Source organism: Schistocerca serialis, chromosome 6 (assembly GCF_023864345.2).
Source record: "Schistocerca serialis cubense isolate TAMUIC-IGC-003099 chromosome 6, iqSchSeri2.2, whole genome shotgun sequence".
Taxonomy (NCBI): Eukaryota; Metazoa; Arthropoda; class Insecta; order Orthoptera; family Acrididae; genus Schistocerca; species Schistocerca serialis.
The window spans coordinates 357,967,191-357,984,821 of record NC_064643.1 but is presented as its reverse complement, the minus strand read 5'-3'; the positions used below and the strand labels follow the sequence as shown (position 1 = coordinate 357,984,821).

At 41.3% G+C, this 17,631-nt stretch overlaps 1 protein-coding gene across 1 annotated transcript in view; it reads left to right on the top strand.

Annotated features, from left to right (window-relative positions):
- Positions 1-17,631, top strand: part of LOC126483610 (dnaJ homolog subfamily C member 13) — a 380,828-nt gene that overhangs the window by 55,720 nt on the left and 307,477 nt on the right. Inside the window, exon 6 of the mRNA XM_050106649.1 lies at positions 15,015-15,141. Within this exon, the coding sequence (XP_049962606.1) occupies positions 15,015-15,141 (127 nt within the window). The remainder of the gene's footprint in view (positions 1-15,014; positions 15,142-17,631) is intronic.

Genomic DNA, 17,631 nt, shown 5'->3' with positions numbered 1-17,631 from the left:
AATAATTTAATTTTTCTAAATTATTCGATATGTTTCTGTAACTGAAATTATTTTAAAATGAGCGTGACAGTGTCGATGGGATTGACTCTCCTATAGAGGTATATTTATAGAGGAAGTCCATCCTCCTCTCCCTTTTTGTGGTGAATCTGCGTATGACCTTTCATTGAAATATGAAAACCTGATGATCATTTCCTTTGCAATAGACAACATAGCAAGAGGAGACAGCCTCTCCTCTTTCATGGTACTTATAAGAAATGTATTAATCTGTGACAAAGTGGAGAAACACATCTCTGCTTCATACATTGTCATTAAGATAGTAGCTACTAATTTCAACAATTTAATAATGTTGCCAAGAAGTTGTTGTTGTTGTTGTTGTTGTTGTTGTTGTTGTCTTCAGTCCTGAGACTGGTTTGATGCAGCTCTCCATGCTACCCTATCCTGTGCAAGTTTCATCATCTCCCAGTACCTACTGCAACCTACATCCTTCTGAATCTGCTTATTGTATTCATCTCTTGGTCTCCCTCTATGATTTTTACCCTCCACGCTGCCCTCCAATGCTAAATTTGTGATCCCTTGATGCCTCAGAACCGGTCCCAACCGGTCCCTCCTTCTCGTCAAGTTGTGCCACAAACTCCTCTTCTCCCCAATTCTATTCAATACCTCTTCATTAGTTGTGTGATCTACCCATCTAATTTTCAGCATTCTTCTGTAGCATCACATTTCGAAAGCTTCTATTCTCTTCTTGTCCAAACTATTTATTGTCCATGTTTCACTTCCATACATGGCTACACTCCATACAAATACTTTCAGAAACGACTTCCGTACACTTTAATCTATACTCGATGTTAACAAATTTCTCTTCTTCAGAAACGCTTTCCTTGCCATTGCCAGTCTACGTTTTATATCTTCTGTACTTCGACCATCATCAGTTATTTTGCTCCCCAGATAGCAAAACTCCTTTACTACTTTAAGGGTCTGATTTCGTAATCTAATACCCTCAGCATCACCCGACTTAATTCGACTACATTCCATTATCCTTGTTTTGCTTTTGTTGATGTTCATCTTATATCCTCCTTTCAAGACTTTATCCATTCTGTTCAACTGCTCTTCCAAGTCTTTTGCTGCCTCTGACAGAATTACAATGTCATCGGCGATCCTCAAAGTTATTATTTCTTCTCCATGGATTTTAATTCCTACTCCGAATTTTTCTTTTGTTTCCTTTACTACTTGCTCAATATACAGATTGAATAACATCGGGGATAGGCTACAACCCTGTCTCACTCCCTTCCCAACCACTGCTTCCCTTTCATGCCCCTTGACTCATATAACTGCCATCTGGTTTCTGTACAAATTGTAAATAGCCTTTCGCTCCCTGTATTTTACCCCTGCCACCTTTAGAATTTGAAAGAGAGTATTCAAGTCAACATTGACAAAAGCTTTCTGTAAGTCTACAAATGCTAGAAATGTAGGTTTGCCTTTCCTTAATCTAGCTTCTAAGATAAGTCGTAAGGTCAGTATTGCCTCACGTGTTCCAATATTTCTACGGAATCCAAACTGATCTTCCCGAGGTCGGCTTCTACCAGTTTTTCCATTCGTCTGTAAAGAATTCGTGTTAGTATTTTGCAGCTGTGACTTATTCAACTGTTAGTTCGGTAATTTTCACATCTGTCAACACCTGCTTTCTTTGGGATTGGAATTATTCATACGTCTTGCTCACCAGATGGTAGAGTTTTGTCAGGACTGGCTCTCCCGAGGCTGTCAGTAGTTCTAATGGAATGTTGTCTACTCCTGGGGCCTTGTTTCGGCTCAGGTCTTTCAGTGCTCTGTCAAACTCTTCGCGCAGTATCGTATCTCCCATTTCATCTTCATCTACATTCTCTTCCATTTCTATAATATTGTCCTCAAGTACATCGCCCTTGTATAGACCCTCTATATACTCCTTCCACCTTTCTGCTTTCCCTTCTTTGGTTAGGACTGGGTTTCCATCTGAGCTCTTGATACTCATGCAAGTGGTTCTCCTTTCTCCAAAGGTCTCTTTAATTTTCCTGTAGGCAGTATCTATCTTACCCCTAGTGAGATAAGCCTCTACATCCTTACATTTGTCCTCTAGCCATCACTGCTTAGCCATTTTGCACTTCCTGTGGATCTCATTTTTGAGACGTTTGTATTCCTTTTTGCCTGCTTAACTTACTGCATTTTTGTATTTTCTCCTTTCATCAATAAATTCATTATCTCTTCCGTTACCCAAGGATTTCTACTAGCCCTCGTCTTTTTACCTATTTGATCCTCTGCTGCCTTCACTATTTCAGTCCTCAAAGCTGCCCATTCTTCTTCTACTGTATTTCTTTCTCCCATTCCTGTCAATTGTTGCCTTATGCTTTCCCTGAAACTCTGCACAACCTCTGGTTTAGTCAGTTTATCCAGGTCCCATCTCCTTAAATTCCCACCTTTTTGCAGTTTCTTCAATTTTAATCTGCAGTTCATAACCAATAGATTGTGGTCAGAGTCCACATCTGCCCCTGGAAATGTCTTAAAATTTAAAACCTGATTCCTAAATCTCTGTCTTACCATTATATAATCTATCTGATACCTTTTAGTATCTCCAGGGTTCTTCCATGTATATAACCTTCTTTTATGATTCTTGAACCAAGTGGTAGCTATGATTAAGTTACGCTCTGTGCAAAATTCTAACAGACAGCTTCCTCTTTCATTTCTTACCCCCAATCGATATTCACCTACTATGTTTCCTTCTCTCCCTTTTCCTACACTCGAATTCCAGTCACCCATGACTATTAAATTTGTGTCTCCCTTCACTATCTGAATAATTTCTTTTATCTCATCATACATTTCATCAATTTCTTCATCATCTGCAGAGCTAGTTGGCATATAAACTTGTACTACTGTAGTAGGCGTGGGCTTCGTGTCTATCTTGACCACAATAATGCGTTCACTATGCTGTTTGTAGTAGCTTACCCACACTCCTATTTTTTATTCATTATTAAACCTACTCCTGCGTTACCCCTATTTGATTTTGTATTTATAACCCCAAGAAGTTATTGCAGGCTATTTTCTACCAAAAACTTCAGAAGACATATCTCAGTTTTCATTTCTTGAAAGTAATTTTGTGAATAAATGATTTAGTAGTTCTAGTTTTATTTTAAAATGGATAGGACTGCACAACACCAGAATGAATTTTTTCAGGGGAGAATTCAAACATTTGTTTTACTGAATTATTTTGTCACATACTTCCTTTGCTGGTACATCTTTCGTTTCATAAAAGGTGTGATCAAAAAGTAATCGTACTTTTTTAGTATGGCAGTCTCTATATATCAGATTTCAAATTTTTTTATCTTGTTAGTACACCTTCCTGACGTAGGTTTGTGTTTTCAGCTGTTCTGAATATTTAGTTTATTGCTGACAGTTGAAAAGGTTATAAGTTTCTTCGAGCGCTCGGCGAGTTTTTACTTCTGAAAAAAAAAACTGGATCAAAGAATTTGCATGAAAGTGCAGCACAGTTTTCAAAATGTTGACTACGGATTTCAGTGAATGAGCTATGAGCAATACAAGAGTATACAAATGGTATAAATGTTTCAAAGAAGGTCGAGAAGACACTGAAGTTAATAACCACTCTGGATGTCTTAGTAGATAAATTGTTGGTGACAATGTGGAAGAAGTAAAGGAAATGGTTCTGGAAAATCACCAGGTCACCATCGGAGAGGTTGCTGATATTGGCATATCCTTTGGCTCATACCAATTAATTTTTTGGATGTTTCGCACATGACCTTTCTATCAGTGAAGTTCATCCTGAAGTGTTGAATTTTTACCAAAAATGATGTCACATAGACATAACTCAGGAATTGTTGAATGAAGTCAACAGTGATCCAGAACTTTTAAAGGAGATTACAACATGTGGTGGAGTGGGTATATGGGTATGATGTCAAAATGAAGGCCCAAAGGAAACTGCATGAAGAGCTAAGGCCGAAAAAAATTAAAGTTCAGTCACGTGTGAAGGTCTTCTCACTGTTTTCTTATATTACAATGGGATAGTCTATCTTGAGTTCCTGCTTTATGGCCATTCAGTTGATAAAGGAATACTACCTGGAAATTGTGCACTGTTTGCGTGAAGCACAAGAAAATGATCAGAATAGTGGCAAAAACTACTTGTGGAAATTGCTTCATGATTATGTTTCCTACCTACACATCAATGCTTGTTCATCATTTCTTGGAAAAAAAATGAAATGATTATGTTGCCCTCAGGCTGGATGTGACCCTTATTCCCAAGGCTGAAGAGAAATGTGAAAGGACGTCGTTTTGTGACCCACTGACGAGGTAAAAACAGAATCACAGAAGGAGCTGAAACCTTGTAGCAAAGCAATCTGGGATCCATTCCCATATATTGTTATGTGCCTCCTTAAACAATATTTTTTTTGGTTTCTTAATTATCATTAATGTTAGTGAGAGATGTGCCATAAGATAATCTTGTAATTCTGAAATTCTGAGTATTAGACAAGGCCTAACTTCACTAAATTACATAGTCAGAATAATTTCCTAATTAATTTGAACCATTTCAAGTAACTAGTTTCGCTAAGGGTCAGTGGAATTAACTGAGAGTAATTATTTCCTATTCCAGTCACACCATCAACATATAAACAGATGTTGTTGTTATATTACCGATAAAGTTAGGAAAATAACCCATAGAAATCCTTAAAGTGTTTTATGTAGCTAATTTCCAAAATGTGGTAGCAACATCAGCACTTAATTAGTTTCTCATTAATTAATAGTTTTAATGTATGATATTATTTATTTAGCTGTTTTTCAGTTTTGTCATCAAGAAGGCTTATTTTCAGTCTACACCCTTATCGTAACATAAAGTTCAGACCAGAACCAATTTTTCTGCGTTATTCAGCTAATTTAAGGTGTAATATTTCTAATTGCAAATTATCGAATTATGTATTTAACAATGTGATACTTTAGTACCCACTTTTTGCAAAGCTATATAAACACTAGGCCTGAAGCCATTTTATCTCTTCTGAGATTTTGAATTTGGAACCCATGTTAGTCAAAACAGTCATGATGTACTTGTGCAATAATGTGCTTAACTTAATATGAAACTGGATTGTGAATTAGAGCTGTTAATACCATATAAAGATTAACTTGAATATGAAAGACAGTCAGTACCTAGATTCATTGTGTGTAAACCCACATCAATCTGAACTGTACTAAACATAATGGTGCTATGATGTGTTGTTCTGAATAAGATGACACAGTGAAGTAGGCCAATTAACAATGATTGCTAATTAATTTTAATATAGAAGTGCCACACATATTGTTCACCTGAATGAGACCGTTGTTGGTTGGTTAGGTTTATATTGCACTGTGATTATTGTCATATAATTAGAAGGTGCAGTGTGTGCATATCTGGTAATTGAGACTTAACTACGTAATTAAGACACGGACTGGCCATAAATAATTCAGTGGGGGAGGGGGGGGGGGGCTGGTGGTTATGGAAGTTATGGAAGTAAGATCTGTGAAACCAAATGAGTGTGTGTCGACTGCATTATTGGATGTAGATTAGTGCTCTAGCCACTTACATTTACAGGCACTTTTTCACTGTAATTGGTGCCACTGAGGAACAGCTAACTGATACATGACCAGGTATGTCACAACCTTAATGAAAAATGAATTCCAGAAGTGCTTCTGAGATTAGAAAAAGTGCTGGCACAAGCATATTATATTTGAGGGGGCTTACTTTGAAGGGGACAAAGTTGATGATGTTGAATAAATAAAGATTCTTCTAGAAAGCAAAAATTCCTTTTACGCTCTGATCACACCTCATAAATTTCCTTGCATCTTGTTTTGCTACATTTTCTTCTTGCTTGATTATGATGTATCAAAGTTGTCTCTAATTTTCCAAATTTCGTTTTCAACTGATGCTGTTGCTTCATGTTGGGATCAATGGTGCACATTCTTAATTGTTTGTATAAGATATCCATGTGGGATATAATTTTACACTTTTAACCACAAGGAAAATTTTGGCTGTTGCAGTTTCAGGCATAGGCCATATGCTTGATCCACAGTTGTCATATTGGCTAGACTGCGAGCAACTGTACCTGATGGGAGAAGCAATGTGGTTGGTCGGGGTAAGGAGAAGGCTGTATCAGGGAGGGGGAGGTATAGTGGCTTACGGGTGTGGAGGGGGGGGGGGGGGTGTTGGTAAAGTGCTGCTTGTGGGAGCACGTGAGACATTGTGGGAACAGGATAGGGTGGTTTGCAGGGGGGGGATTGAGTGGAAGAGGACAGTAGTAGATGGGGAAGGGAAAGGAGACTAGTGGGTGCATTGGTGGAATAGGAGGCTGTGCATTGCTGGAGTGGAAGCAGCAGAGGGAATAGGTGAGTGAAAGCCAGATACTATGAAGGTCAGGGCCAGAGGAGTTACAGGAACATAGTATATATTGCTGGGAGAGTTCCCACCTGTGCAGTTCAGAAAAGCTGTTGGTGGTAGAAAGCACCCAGATGACACAGGCTGTGAAGCAGTCATTGAAATGAAGCACTTTGTGTTGGACAGCAGTCTCACACTCTGTTCCTGCATTATTGCCGGGTTCATGGAATCCCCCTGAGTGACATTACCATCAAATTACCTATCTCCGGTTGCAGCCCCTCCTTCCACAATGACTTCTATCTGTTCAAACTCTGTCAGTCCATAGCCCTCACCAGCCTAGTCCTGCAGAACCACGTAAATTGGGTCCAAACCTTCTTGCAGTATCTCCTCTCCATCCATAAAATTCTCCTGCTCTGTAATTCCAAACTCCTGTAGCTTGTCTCTCACACTGAAACTCTCGCCGTGCAGGAACTGTAGCAGAATGCACACCACCACCACCACCTCAAAAACACTCTCCAACTTGTTCACCTCCTACTCCTGCCTTGGGCTACATCCATCCACCGCCCCTCAAGCAGCCTCCAAACCTCCCCCACATCTCCTCATAGCTGATAAACCCCGCCCCACAAATCTACTGCCCACACCATACAGAATCCCGAAACTCAACAGACCCAAAACACAGTCATGAACCTTTGATCCAAAAGCCTTAGTCCCACAGATGCATCAGTCCTTACCAAAGGCCATACCATTTGCCTCACTCTCAAATTCAGTCATGCCGGACTTGTTAAAGGCCTCTCCTTCTCGCAGTCCTTACACTGGAAGAGCTTATTTGCTGCCAACCATAGCAATAAAATCTAACCCAAAGCAATGTTGAACCGTGCTGGACTCAGTTCACTCCTCCAGCCAATAGTGATGCATGCCCACTGTCCCCAAATCCTCCCCAATTAATGTTCCAGAACTCCTTAACCTCAAATTTTGCCTCAATATCATTTCCCATCTCCTACAACAGGGAATTGTACCTTACATCTGCAGAAATAACTGCAATCAGCCACCCAAAAAACTGATCCCAGCTTCATAATCCTACCTGCCGATGAGGGCTCCACCACTGTGGTTTCAAACCGCGGGGATTACCTTGTGGAAGGACTCCGCCAGCCGTCAGATTCATTCACCTACAAAACTTTCTACAGGCACCAAATGCAGCTCCTCCACAAATCCATAGACCAGCCCCATAATGTATCTCTCTTTCCCCCTCTATACCCTCTAGGGTACGCCATTGGGGACCCTCATGGCACCATCCTATTCATGGGCCATCTACAGCAACCATTTTTACCTAGTATACAGTGCCGTGTGTCTGTTAGTAATAAAATTACAGTTCCACTGTAACGGCGATTTATGAACTAGGGAAGTAACTTAACTTTATAAAATTTATAAAGCAGAGTTATGGTAAGTTAAAGCATGTAATAATAATTACTTACCAAATAGATTATATCAAAATTATATGAGAATCTAATGAAAATGTCTTTAAAACCCCTACCACCTACCTCACTACGATTGCTTGGACGCTCACTAGTGGGCAGTAGGGTTGAGAGTTTGACCACCACTTAACTAGAGAGATTCTTCCTAACCAGCCATAAATTCCCCCCCCCCCCCCCCTCCTCCCCCGCCTCTATTTGAGAGTCATTGATCATTGATAATACCTTTCTTTTCTGGATAGAGGGTGAGGTCACCCTGTCCACATTCCTCGAGAACCTCAACATTTTCTCCCCCCTTAGCTTCACCTAGTCCTCCTCAATGTTTATCTCCACATTAGAGATGGCTACATCTGTACCTCTGTCCATATCAAACCTACCAAACACCAGCAATACATCCAATAGCTGCCACCCATTCTGTACCAAGCTGCAACCACTGTGCATCATTCTACATGTGCATGACAACCAACAAGCTGTCTTTCTGCTTGAGCGACTATCGACAAATTGTGACCAAGAGACAGGTGGACCACTCAGTTGCTGAACATACTGCCCAGCGCAATGCTATTTACTTTAGTGACCGCTTCACAGTTTGTGTCATCTGGACCCTTCTTACCAACACTACCTTTTTTGAATTGGACAAGTGGGAACTGTCTTTGCAACATATCCTATGATCCTGTAACCTCTCTAGCCTCTACTTCTGTCTTGCAGGACTGCAGAGCTTAATGCAGTCAGTAATTTTTGAGAACATTTCTCCTGGAGAATATCAGTGGTCTTGATAACATTTTTTCAATTTGTAGACTGTTTCTAATTAAATTTTTAATACAGTCTGGTATTTTGGAAAGAAAATAGTGATTTTTCCTTATGTTATCATTGTTTTTCTGTATTCTGTCTGAAAACTGAGCTTACCTGTTGCCTAATTTTTGTTTTTTCAATGACTAAGAAATCTAAATAAGCATTCTTATGTGCAATAGATTCCTCATGCTTCTGTGTTAGATGGCTTAGACCAGACATGCCAGTGCATGTCCTTAGCAAATAGCAAACAGCAAGTATGGAGAACAAAATAGTTCATTTTCAGAAATGCATCCTCAAATCCAGTTCTTTCTTTTACGCACACGCACATGCACACGCACACGCGCGCGCGCCCCGCGCAAAAGCCTTACGTCAGCTTGTTTGTGCTTGTTTTAATTCAAGCTGAGGCATCAACCTACACAACTTCATTTCACACTTCTCTTCTAAGCTTAAAGCAGAGACCGTTGAACACTGTTCCTCCTTCTTTGAAAACAAATTCCATGAAAAAATGAATATGAACACTGAAGTACAATAACTAACTGTATACACTATTAAGCAATTGTAAGAGAATCAATCCATTACAGTGACGACCCGCGTGCTAACTGCTTCAGTTGTGGCTGCAGCCTTTCAATTTGGATCAGTTTCTGTATTTCCATCAGAATTTCCATGAAAGAAGGAAACATTTTTGTTATGCATTCTTCTAAGTATTACGTGAAGAATTTCAACAATGTACAGTTCATTGTTGACAGCTATCGGAATTGGTCATTGTGTTGATGGACTGAAAATGGAGAAAAGAGTTTCGTGCTGCTATTAAACATTTTCATTTGGAGAGTTGGACTGCAGTACAAATCTAAATGGTACTGGATGAAGCACATTGCATGGACTCTGCACAGTCATTGAAGACCATTTACTTTTGGATTAATGAATTTAAACCTGGTCGGACAAGCACCAAAGACGAAGCGCACTCTGACCATCCAGTTAAGGTCATCACAAAAGAAACCATTGATAAAATCCATAAAATGGTAATGCAAGACCACCGAATAAAAATTTGAGAGATTGCTCAGACTTTAGACATCTCAACTGAGTGAGTGTGTAATATCCTGCATGGAAGAATGGCTATGAAGGAGCTGTATGCAATATGGGTGCCACAATTGTACACAGTCGACCAAAGTGCATTTGGCTCAGCATTTCAGTACAGTGTCTGGCAATCTTAAAATGCAATCTTAAAGATTTGTTAGTGCTGATATGTGACTGTTGATGAAACATGGAACCATCATGATACACCAGAGTCAGAACAGCAGTCAAAGCAATGGACAAAGGTTAGTGAAAGTGCACTGTAAAAGGCAAAGACCCTTTTGTCAGCTTATAAGGTGATAGCCAATGTGCCCCCCCCCCCCCCCTTTTCTCTTCCCCCTTCCCCCCCCTCCTGCCCAACTGGACCCTGTTATGCTTCAGTGTTGAGTTGTGTAAAACTTCCGTTGGCTGAGAAAAACAAAGGTTGGCACACATAAAAAAAGTGCTCTTTCATCAGGATAATGCACCATCCCACACATTGTAACGAAGCAGTTGGATTCCATTCAGCTATTATGTTTTTCTTGCCCCTAAATAATGATGATGATGATGATGATGATGATGATGATGATGATGATACTCTAGGCACAAGAAGACCGTCACAAATAACACTTTTGGCCAGTTAGGCCTTTGTCAAAATAGATGACGCGCGCGTGCGCACCCGCACTCCGCGCGCGCACGTGCGCACAGAGTCCTGGTTGGTTCTGAGTTATGACGTGAATGCTCCTCTGCGGCCGGACGGAGGGACTTTGAGGAGGTGGTGGGAGACTGGAAAGATAAGGCACGAGAGATTTGTTTTTGTACAAGGTTGGGAGGATAATTATAGTTTGTAAAGGCTTTATCCTTGGTATATTTCAAGAGGGACCGCTTGTCACTGCAGATGTTATGACCAAAGGTGGCTAGGCTGTATGGAAGCGACTTCTGGATAGGGAGCGAGTGGCAGCTGCTGAAGTGGAGGTATTGCTGGTGGTTAACAGGTTCTATGTGGGTGGTGGTACTGATGTATCCATCTTTGAGGTGGAGTTAAACATCTAGGAAAGTGGCTTGTTGGGTTGAGAGGGACCAGGTGAAGCAAATGGGGAAGAAGTTGTTGAGGTTCTAGAGGAATGTGGACAGGGTGTCCTCACCCTCGATCCAGATTCCAAAGATGTTATCAATGAGTTTGAACCATGTGAGGGGTTTAGGGTCCTAGGTGTTTAGGAAGGATTCCTGTAGATGGCCCATGAATAGGTTGGCATAGGATGGTGCCATGTGGGTGCCCGTAGCTATACCCTGGATTTGTTTGTAGGTAATGCCTTCAAAGGAGAAGTAATTGTGGGTGAGGATATAGTCAGTCTTGGCAACTAGGAAGGAGGTTAAGGAGGTTGTTGGTTTGGAATCCATTGGGTATTGGGAAAGATAGTGTTCAGTAGTGGTAAGGCCATGGGCATTAGGTATGTTAGTGTAAAGGGAGGCGACATCAGTAGTGATGAGCAGGGCACCGTGTTTTAAAGGGACAGGAACTATGGGGAGCCGGTGTAGGAAATGGTTGGTATGTTTTATATAGGAGGGTAGGTTCTGGGTAATACGTTGAAGGTGTTGGTGTATGAGAGCAGAGATTCTCTCAGTGGTGACACAGTAATTGGCCACAATGGGGTGTCCTGGGTGGTTGGGTTTATGGACTTTAGGAAGCATGTAGAAGGTAGGAGTGTGGGGAGTGGTAGGGGTGAGCAGAGAGATGGACTCTGGGGAGAGGTTCTGGGATGGGCCTAAAGATTTGAGGAGGGACTGGAGATCCTGCTGGATTTCTGGAATTTGGTCACTGCGGCAAGGTTTGTAGGTGGAAGTATCTGACAGTTGGAGTCCTTCTGCCAGGTAATCCTTGCAGTTCAAAACAGTGGTGGAGCCTTTGTCCGCAGGTAGGATTATGTGGTCGGGATCAGTTTTTAGATTGTGGAGTGTGTCTCTTTCTGTGGATGTAAGGTTAGTTAGCATGTTGACAAGTCCCATACATCCTCCCACCACCACCTACTCCAGTCTGGTCATAAACATCACCTATCCCATCAAAGGTAGGGCTATTTGTTAAACCAGTCATGTGATCTACAAGCTAAGCTGCAACCACTGTGCTGCATTCTATCTGGGCATGACAGCCAACAAGCTGTCTGCCCGCATGAATGGCCACCGACAGTCTGTGGCCAATTCGGGAGGACGACAGTTCAATCCCGTCTCCGGCCATCCTGATTTAGGTTTTCCGTGATTTCCCTAAATCGCTTCAGGCAAATGCCGGGATGGTTCCTTTGAAAGGGCACGGCCGATTTCCTTCCCCATCCTTCCCTCACCTGAGCTTGCGCTCCGTCTCTAATGACCTCGTTGTCGACGGGACGTTAAACACTAATCTCCTCCTCCTCCTCCAGTCTGTGACCAAGAAACAAAGTGAACCATCCTGTTGCTGTGCATGCTGGCAAACATGGCATCCTTCAGTTCTGTGAGTGCATCACAGCCTGCACCATATGGACCCTTCCCACCAACACCAGCTTTTCTGAATTTTGCAGGTGAGAACTTCTGCTGCAATACATCCTACATTTCTGTAACCCTCCTGGTCTCAATCTTAGTCATTGTCCCCACTAATCCAGCCCCTTCCCTGTTCCCATTCCAGCACTACACAGCCCTCATTCCACCATCACACCCAGTCATTCTACTTCTCTCCTTTTCTGCTACCTCCCTGCCCTCCCAACTTCTTGCCTAACCCTCTGTCTAACCTGCAGCACTTCACTGTCCACCAGCCCTACCCTACTAACCCACTCCAGCCTACTACTTACCCCCGACCTGTTGCCACTCCAATCATGCGTTGATGCTGGTACTCGCAGTGTGGCCTCAATTGCCTGAGACTGTAGTCCTGTGTCTGAGGTGTGTGTGTGTGTGTGTGTGTGTGTGTGTGTGTGTGTGTGTGTGTGTGTTCTGCCGTCTGTTTGACAAAGACCTTACTGGCCAATAGCTTTGTGACGGTCCTTTTGTTTGACGGTCCTTTTGTTGTGCCTCTGTGACCCAACATCTCTGCTATATGGTGAGTAGCAACATTCCTTTTCATAATATTGTTACAATAATAATAATAATAATAATAATAATAATAATAATAATAATATATTTTTATTATTATTACTTTTTTGCATATATCTTAGACATTATTATGTGCACAGTACCAAAAATCTTGAATACTAACTCAAGACTTAGCCAGCTTAACTTTATTATCTGTTGCAAATACAAGTAATTTTAAATTTAGATGGCATTGTTCATTTGTAGACATGTGCCCAGTTGCTAACTTCCTCATGAAGAAGAGAGAAATATAGGTAAATAACTACAGCATTTATACAGCTAATGTTGAAACTGTTAGCAAATTTTACACTCACTTCATTCCGGAGGAATGATATAGAGTCCCAAATGTTGGGAAACTAGACAGTGTACTTCAATAAACATTATTCTTGCACCTAAAAGTCACAGTTAAAATGAATCTCTCTCCAGTATTCAGTTAATCAGAATTTAAACCTTTAATTTTAATGTATGAGAATAAAGCAAAAAAGTATCTAACTTATGTTTTAATTATTGGTAACTTGTAAAGAAGAGGCTACTGGAAGCCATCTTAGTCAGTTTGTGGAGGATTACAAGACGAGCAAGATCTGTGTCCACCTAACTAGGACAATGTACTGCAGATGCTTTAGTATCAGTTATGTCAGAAAATGGATTGTCACTTATCTGAATTTCCTGTCTGGGAGTTTAATTAGTGATTCAGTGACTGTTCATTTATGAAGAATGTGAAATTGTAATTATTTCATAAGCTGTGTTATTATTCAGTAATGCTCTCTGTGAGCATTGGGTTAAACCACCCAATGCTGTTTTCAAATTGTACTTTCTGTGCACAGTGTGATAATTTTGATATGACTATCCACATGGAAGGACAGTGTAATTAATGAATGTGTTAATGATACACTTGGTTCGTGGTACACTTGGTTCGTGGTACACTTGGTTCGTGGTACACTTGGTTCGTGGTACACTTGGTTCGTGGTACACTTGGTTCGTGGTACACTTGGTTCGTGGTACACTTGGTTCGTGGTACACTTGGTTCGTGGTACACTTGCCACGCGTTAATTATTATGAATCAGTACATCTGTTAAGTTACTGCAGTACATCTGTTAAGTTACTGCACTTGAACTATTATATTAAAGGACATAAGCCGAGTGTAATATGTGGCTAACCATTTATCCTTGCATAAATTGATAGATGAGACAAGAGTTGGCAATAAACTAAGTGTTTTCAGTATCAAAGTGCAATTAAAGTGGCTGGACTGCAAACCTGCATGTGGACCACATGATTTGAAATAGCCTACTTTAGACGACCACCTTTCAGGCTGATTCAATGGAGCGCAGATACCCGAGGCATATTAGCACAGGTAAATTGCATTACAACATCGCTGATAATGATGACAAAAGTGCGTGAATTGGGCTTTGAATTGGTTCCTTGTTCACCCTATTCACCAGACTTAGCCCCAAGTGGCTTCTTCATCTTCCTTAACTTTTTGGCTCGCTGGGAAGAAAAGTTCATCAAATCAAGAAATAATAAGTTGTAGTCAGTGAGTAGTTTGACAGTCTATTTTTCCAATGAGATGAAAAAGCTGGAGGGTTGGTGGACCAATTATATATCCTTCAAAGGAGCCTGTGTCAAGAAGTAAGGCGAGTTGCTTATGAAACAAACATTTTTTTCTTACTTTTTTACATCTTATCAAACCACTCCCAGACTAGTGACACTTTCACTTGCCCTTCCCTGCTGAAGGAACACCCAAAGGCTTACTCCCAGAGATTGAGAAGAGAGATTGAAACTCGGCAGTGCCTGGGCAACACTTAAACATACATGCTTGCTGTCTGAATGACTTAAATGTTTTTCATATGCTAAAAATACTTTGAAACAGCATTTCAATTGATTTAATACAAGAAAGAAGTGAAGAATGATTGTTTAAATATATAAATTTTTAGTTTGCAGAATCACCTTGTTTTCCAATGGTTCACTGAACAACTGAACACAATGTCACACTGCCAGTGGATTGCTCTGTCAAATGAGGGTCTGTCAGAACACACTTGTAAATATCTGCCAAAACACACTGTGTGTGTGTGTGTGTGTGTGTGTGTGTGTGTGTGTGTGTGTGAGAGAGAGAGAGAGAGAGAGAGAGAGAGAGAGAGAGAGAGAGAGAGAGAGAGAGAGAATTATTTAATTTATGCTTCCTGATACCCCTTTTGAAAACATTAGAAACATTATTTTGATCTCATCACTGTACTTTCAAGGGATTCACTATTGGCCTCACTGCTGGATGGTGTAAGAGCATCAGGAAACAGGGATGTACACGTAAAGATGACTCCAACACCAAGAGGGAAGAGATTTGGACCACTAAGTATGCCAGCTGAGGAGGAGGTATTTAAACTCAATTGTATTTGTATTATCATAAATGTATTAATTTTGGCATTAATTAAAATTAATTTGCCACGAAATTGTAAAACTCTATATGTGTGTTGTTGTATGAATAATTTGAAGGTTTACAAGATGAGAAAAACATTGTGCACACAAATGTACTTTGTTTTTTCATTTGAATCTGATATTTCCTATGAAATACTGAAATGACTTCTTTTCATGACTTCCTGTAGGGCAGTGGCGTTGTCTTTCTACATATAGAAGCACAAGGAAACTGAGTTTTACATTCTTTAAAATGAAGTTAGCTGCTTTCCATTGAGCTCCTGCAAAAGGGCAATCTGTGAAGAAGGTTGTTGCACAATGTAATTCAGATGTCACTGTCCCTAGGATGTGATTTAGACTGAGACTGTTTAATTATGTGTTAGATAATACTAGAATATGGGTTCGTGTCATTGTCTTGAGCATGCTTCCTTGTTGAGCCACTGACATAACAACATAGGCTAGGGATGTGAAAAATGGCTCTGAGCACTATGGGACTTGACTTCTGAAGTTATCAGTCCACTAGAACTTAGAACTACTTAAACCTAACTAACCTAAGGACATCACACACATCCATGCCCGAGGCAGGATTCGAACCTGTGACCGTAGCAGTTGTGTGGTTCCAGACTGAAGCGCCTAGAACCACTCGGCCACTCTGGCCGGCTTTGGGATGTGAACAGCGTTGAGTGAGTTGTTTATTGCATAGGCTAGTGTGTCTTAGTGCAAAGAAACTACACACATGCTTCTCAGACTTGTGGTAATAAAGTGTGTCCCATAAAGTGTTCTACAACTTACTGACACAATAATATCAAATTTGTATGGAAGAATAAACTGTTGTTGATCTGGTGTCAAACTTGACAAAACTTTTCTTTATCTTCATTTCACTCATTGTATGTAATTTTTGGTAAATATTTGTTTTTAACTCACCCATGTACAGTATGCTATTAATGATAGGTATAATTGCAATGTTGGTTGTGTCATTTGGATCACTGAGGCTTTTGACAAAGGTGAAGTAAATACAAGTTTTCCACAAACACTTGAGAGAAAAGTGAAAGATTGTGTGGCCAAGAAATCAAGCAGGCCCAGAATATAAGCCACAACTGCAAATCCAAAATACAGGAAGGTACTGTAAAGGATGTGGTTCACATTTACTTCCAATTTCAGTGGTTCTTTGCCTTATGGCCCTATATGGATCCTGTACACATCCAAGATCTAATGCCATGCATGACTCAGCTACTCAGATAACTTCATGATAGGTGCAATTACACTGGTAGGTTATCTGTGGAGAGGCCACACTAACTTTTGGTTGGTGTAAAGGGACGTTAGCCTTTTCAGTAGTTATATGTGCAACTGTCTGCATGGTTGAATTTGGCTCTCTAACTTTAACAAACATGATCTTGATGTGCTTGTACTCTCCTTTAGTACTTCTACTCCTCCTTTCACAATGACCTTCACCTTTCCAGATTCTGCCAGTCACTATCCCTCACAAACCTGGTACTGCAAAACCACCTGTTGTGGCTCAGGCATCCACTTATTTCACAAGTTAGTGACACAGTGCAATTCATGCTGCGCAAGCGCGCGCGTGTGCATGCGCATGCACACCCACGCACTCACCCTTCTCTCCCCTTGGGGCACTACTATCCATCAATACCCATCCTATCCCCAGAGGGCTTGCCAGTCAGGTTTGTGCTTGGCTACCATGGGGCGCCAGCCTTTGCAGAATTTTTTCCCTTTCATGCTAAATATCTATACTCTAGCTATTCTTTACACCTCCCTTGGGGAACATGTGTGTTGTGTTCTTAGGAATGTTCTGTATTGCCCGTAGCTGACATACGAACAGTCTCACAACTGTTTTCAGTTCACTTTTCCTTCCTTTGTTCACCTTCTCCTATCCTTTCTCTGCTACACCTTAAGGCTGGCCTATGTGTCTGATGCATAACAGGTGACTGGGTAATGCGTAATTCCCAGACCCGGGTCGACAGGTAGGGTTCGTACGCACTCCCTGGTGCAGGTCAGACCCAGGGAGGACTGATTGCCTGAGCTGCTACCTTCCCAAATTGCTGATTGGTCCCTCTGTCAGATGTTCAGGAGGTGTGGGTATGAACAGTCATGCAAGATGGGTGCGCCCCCTTGTGAAGGGCCCCCAGTTGGAAGGAGCATGCCGTCTGAGACAATAGAAATCGTGGGGATTTTCTCGCGATGAGCCAATCATCTTCAGAATCAACGTCCCCCCAGGGGGTCCACAACTCTTTTGTGGTACATGCGTGGCGAGCACGGGGCCCTGAGCTGGTGCAGTTCTCCTTCCTTTCCGGGCTGCCCTACCCCCCTCCACCATCCCTCCTCGTCCCCAATCCTCCCCCCCCCCCCCACCTCCCCTTCACACTCAGTCTTCTTGGGAGTAATGTATCGAGCCTTTGTCTGGAGATGGACGTTTGAAAACTCCAGGATCCTGTT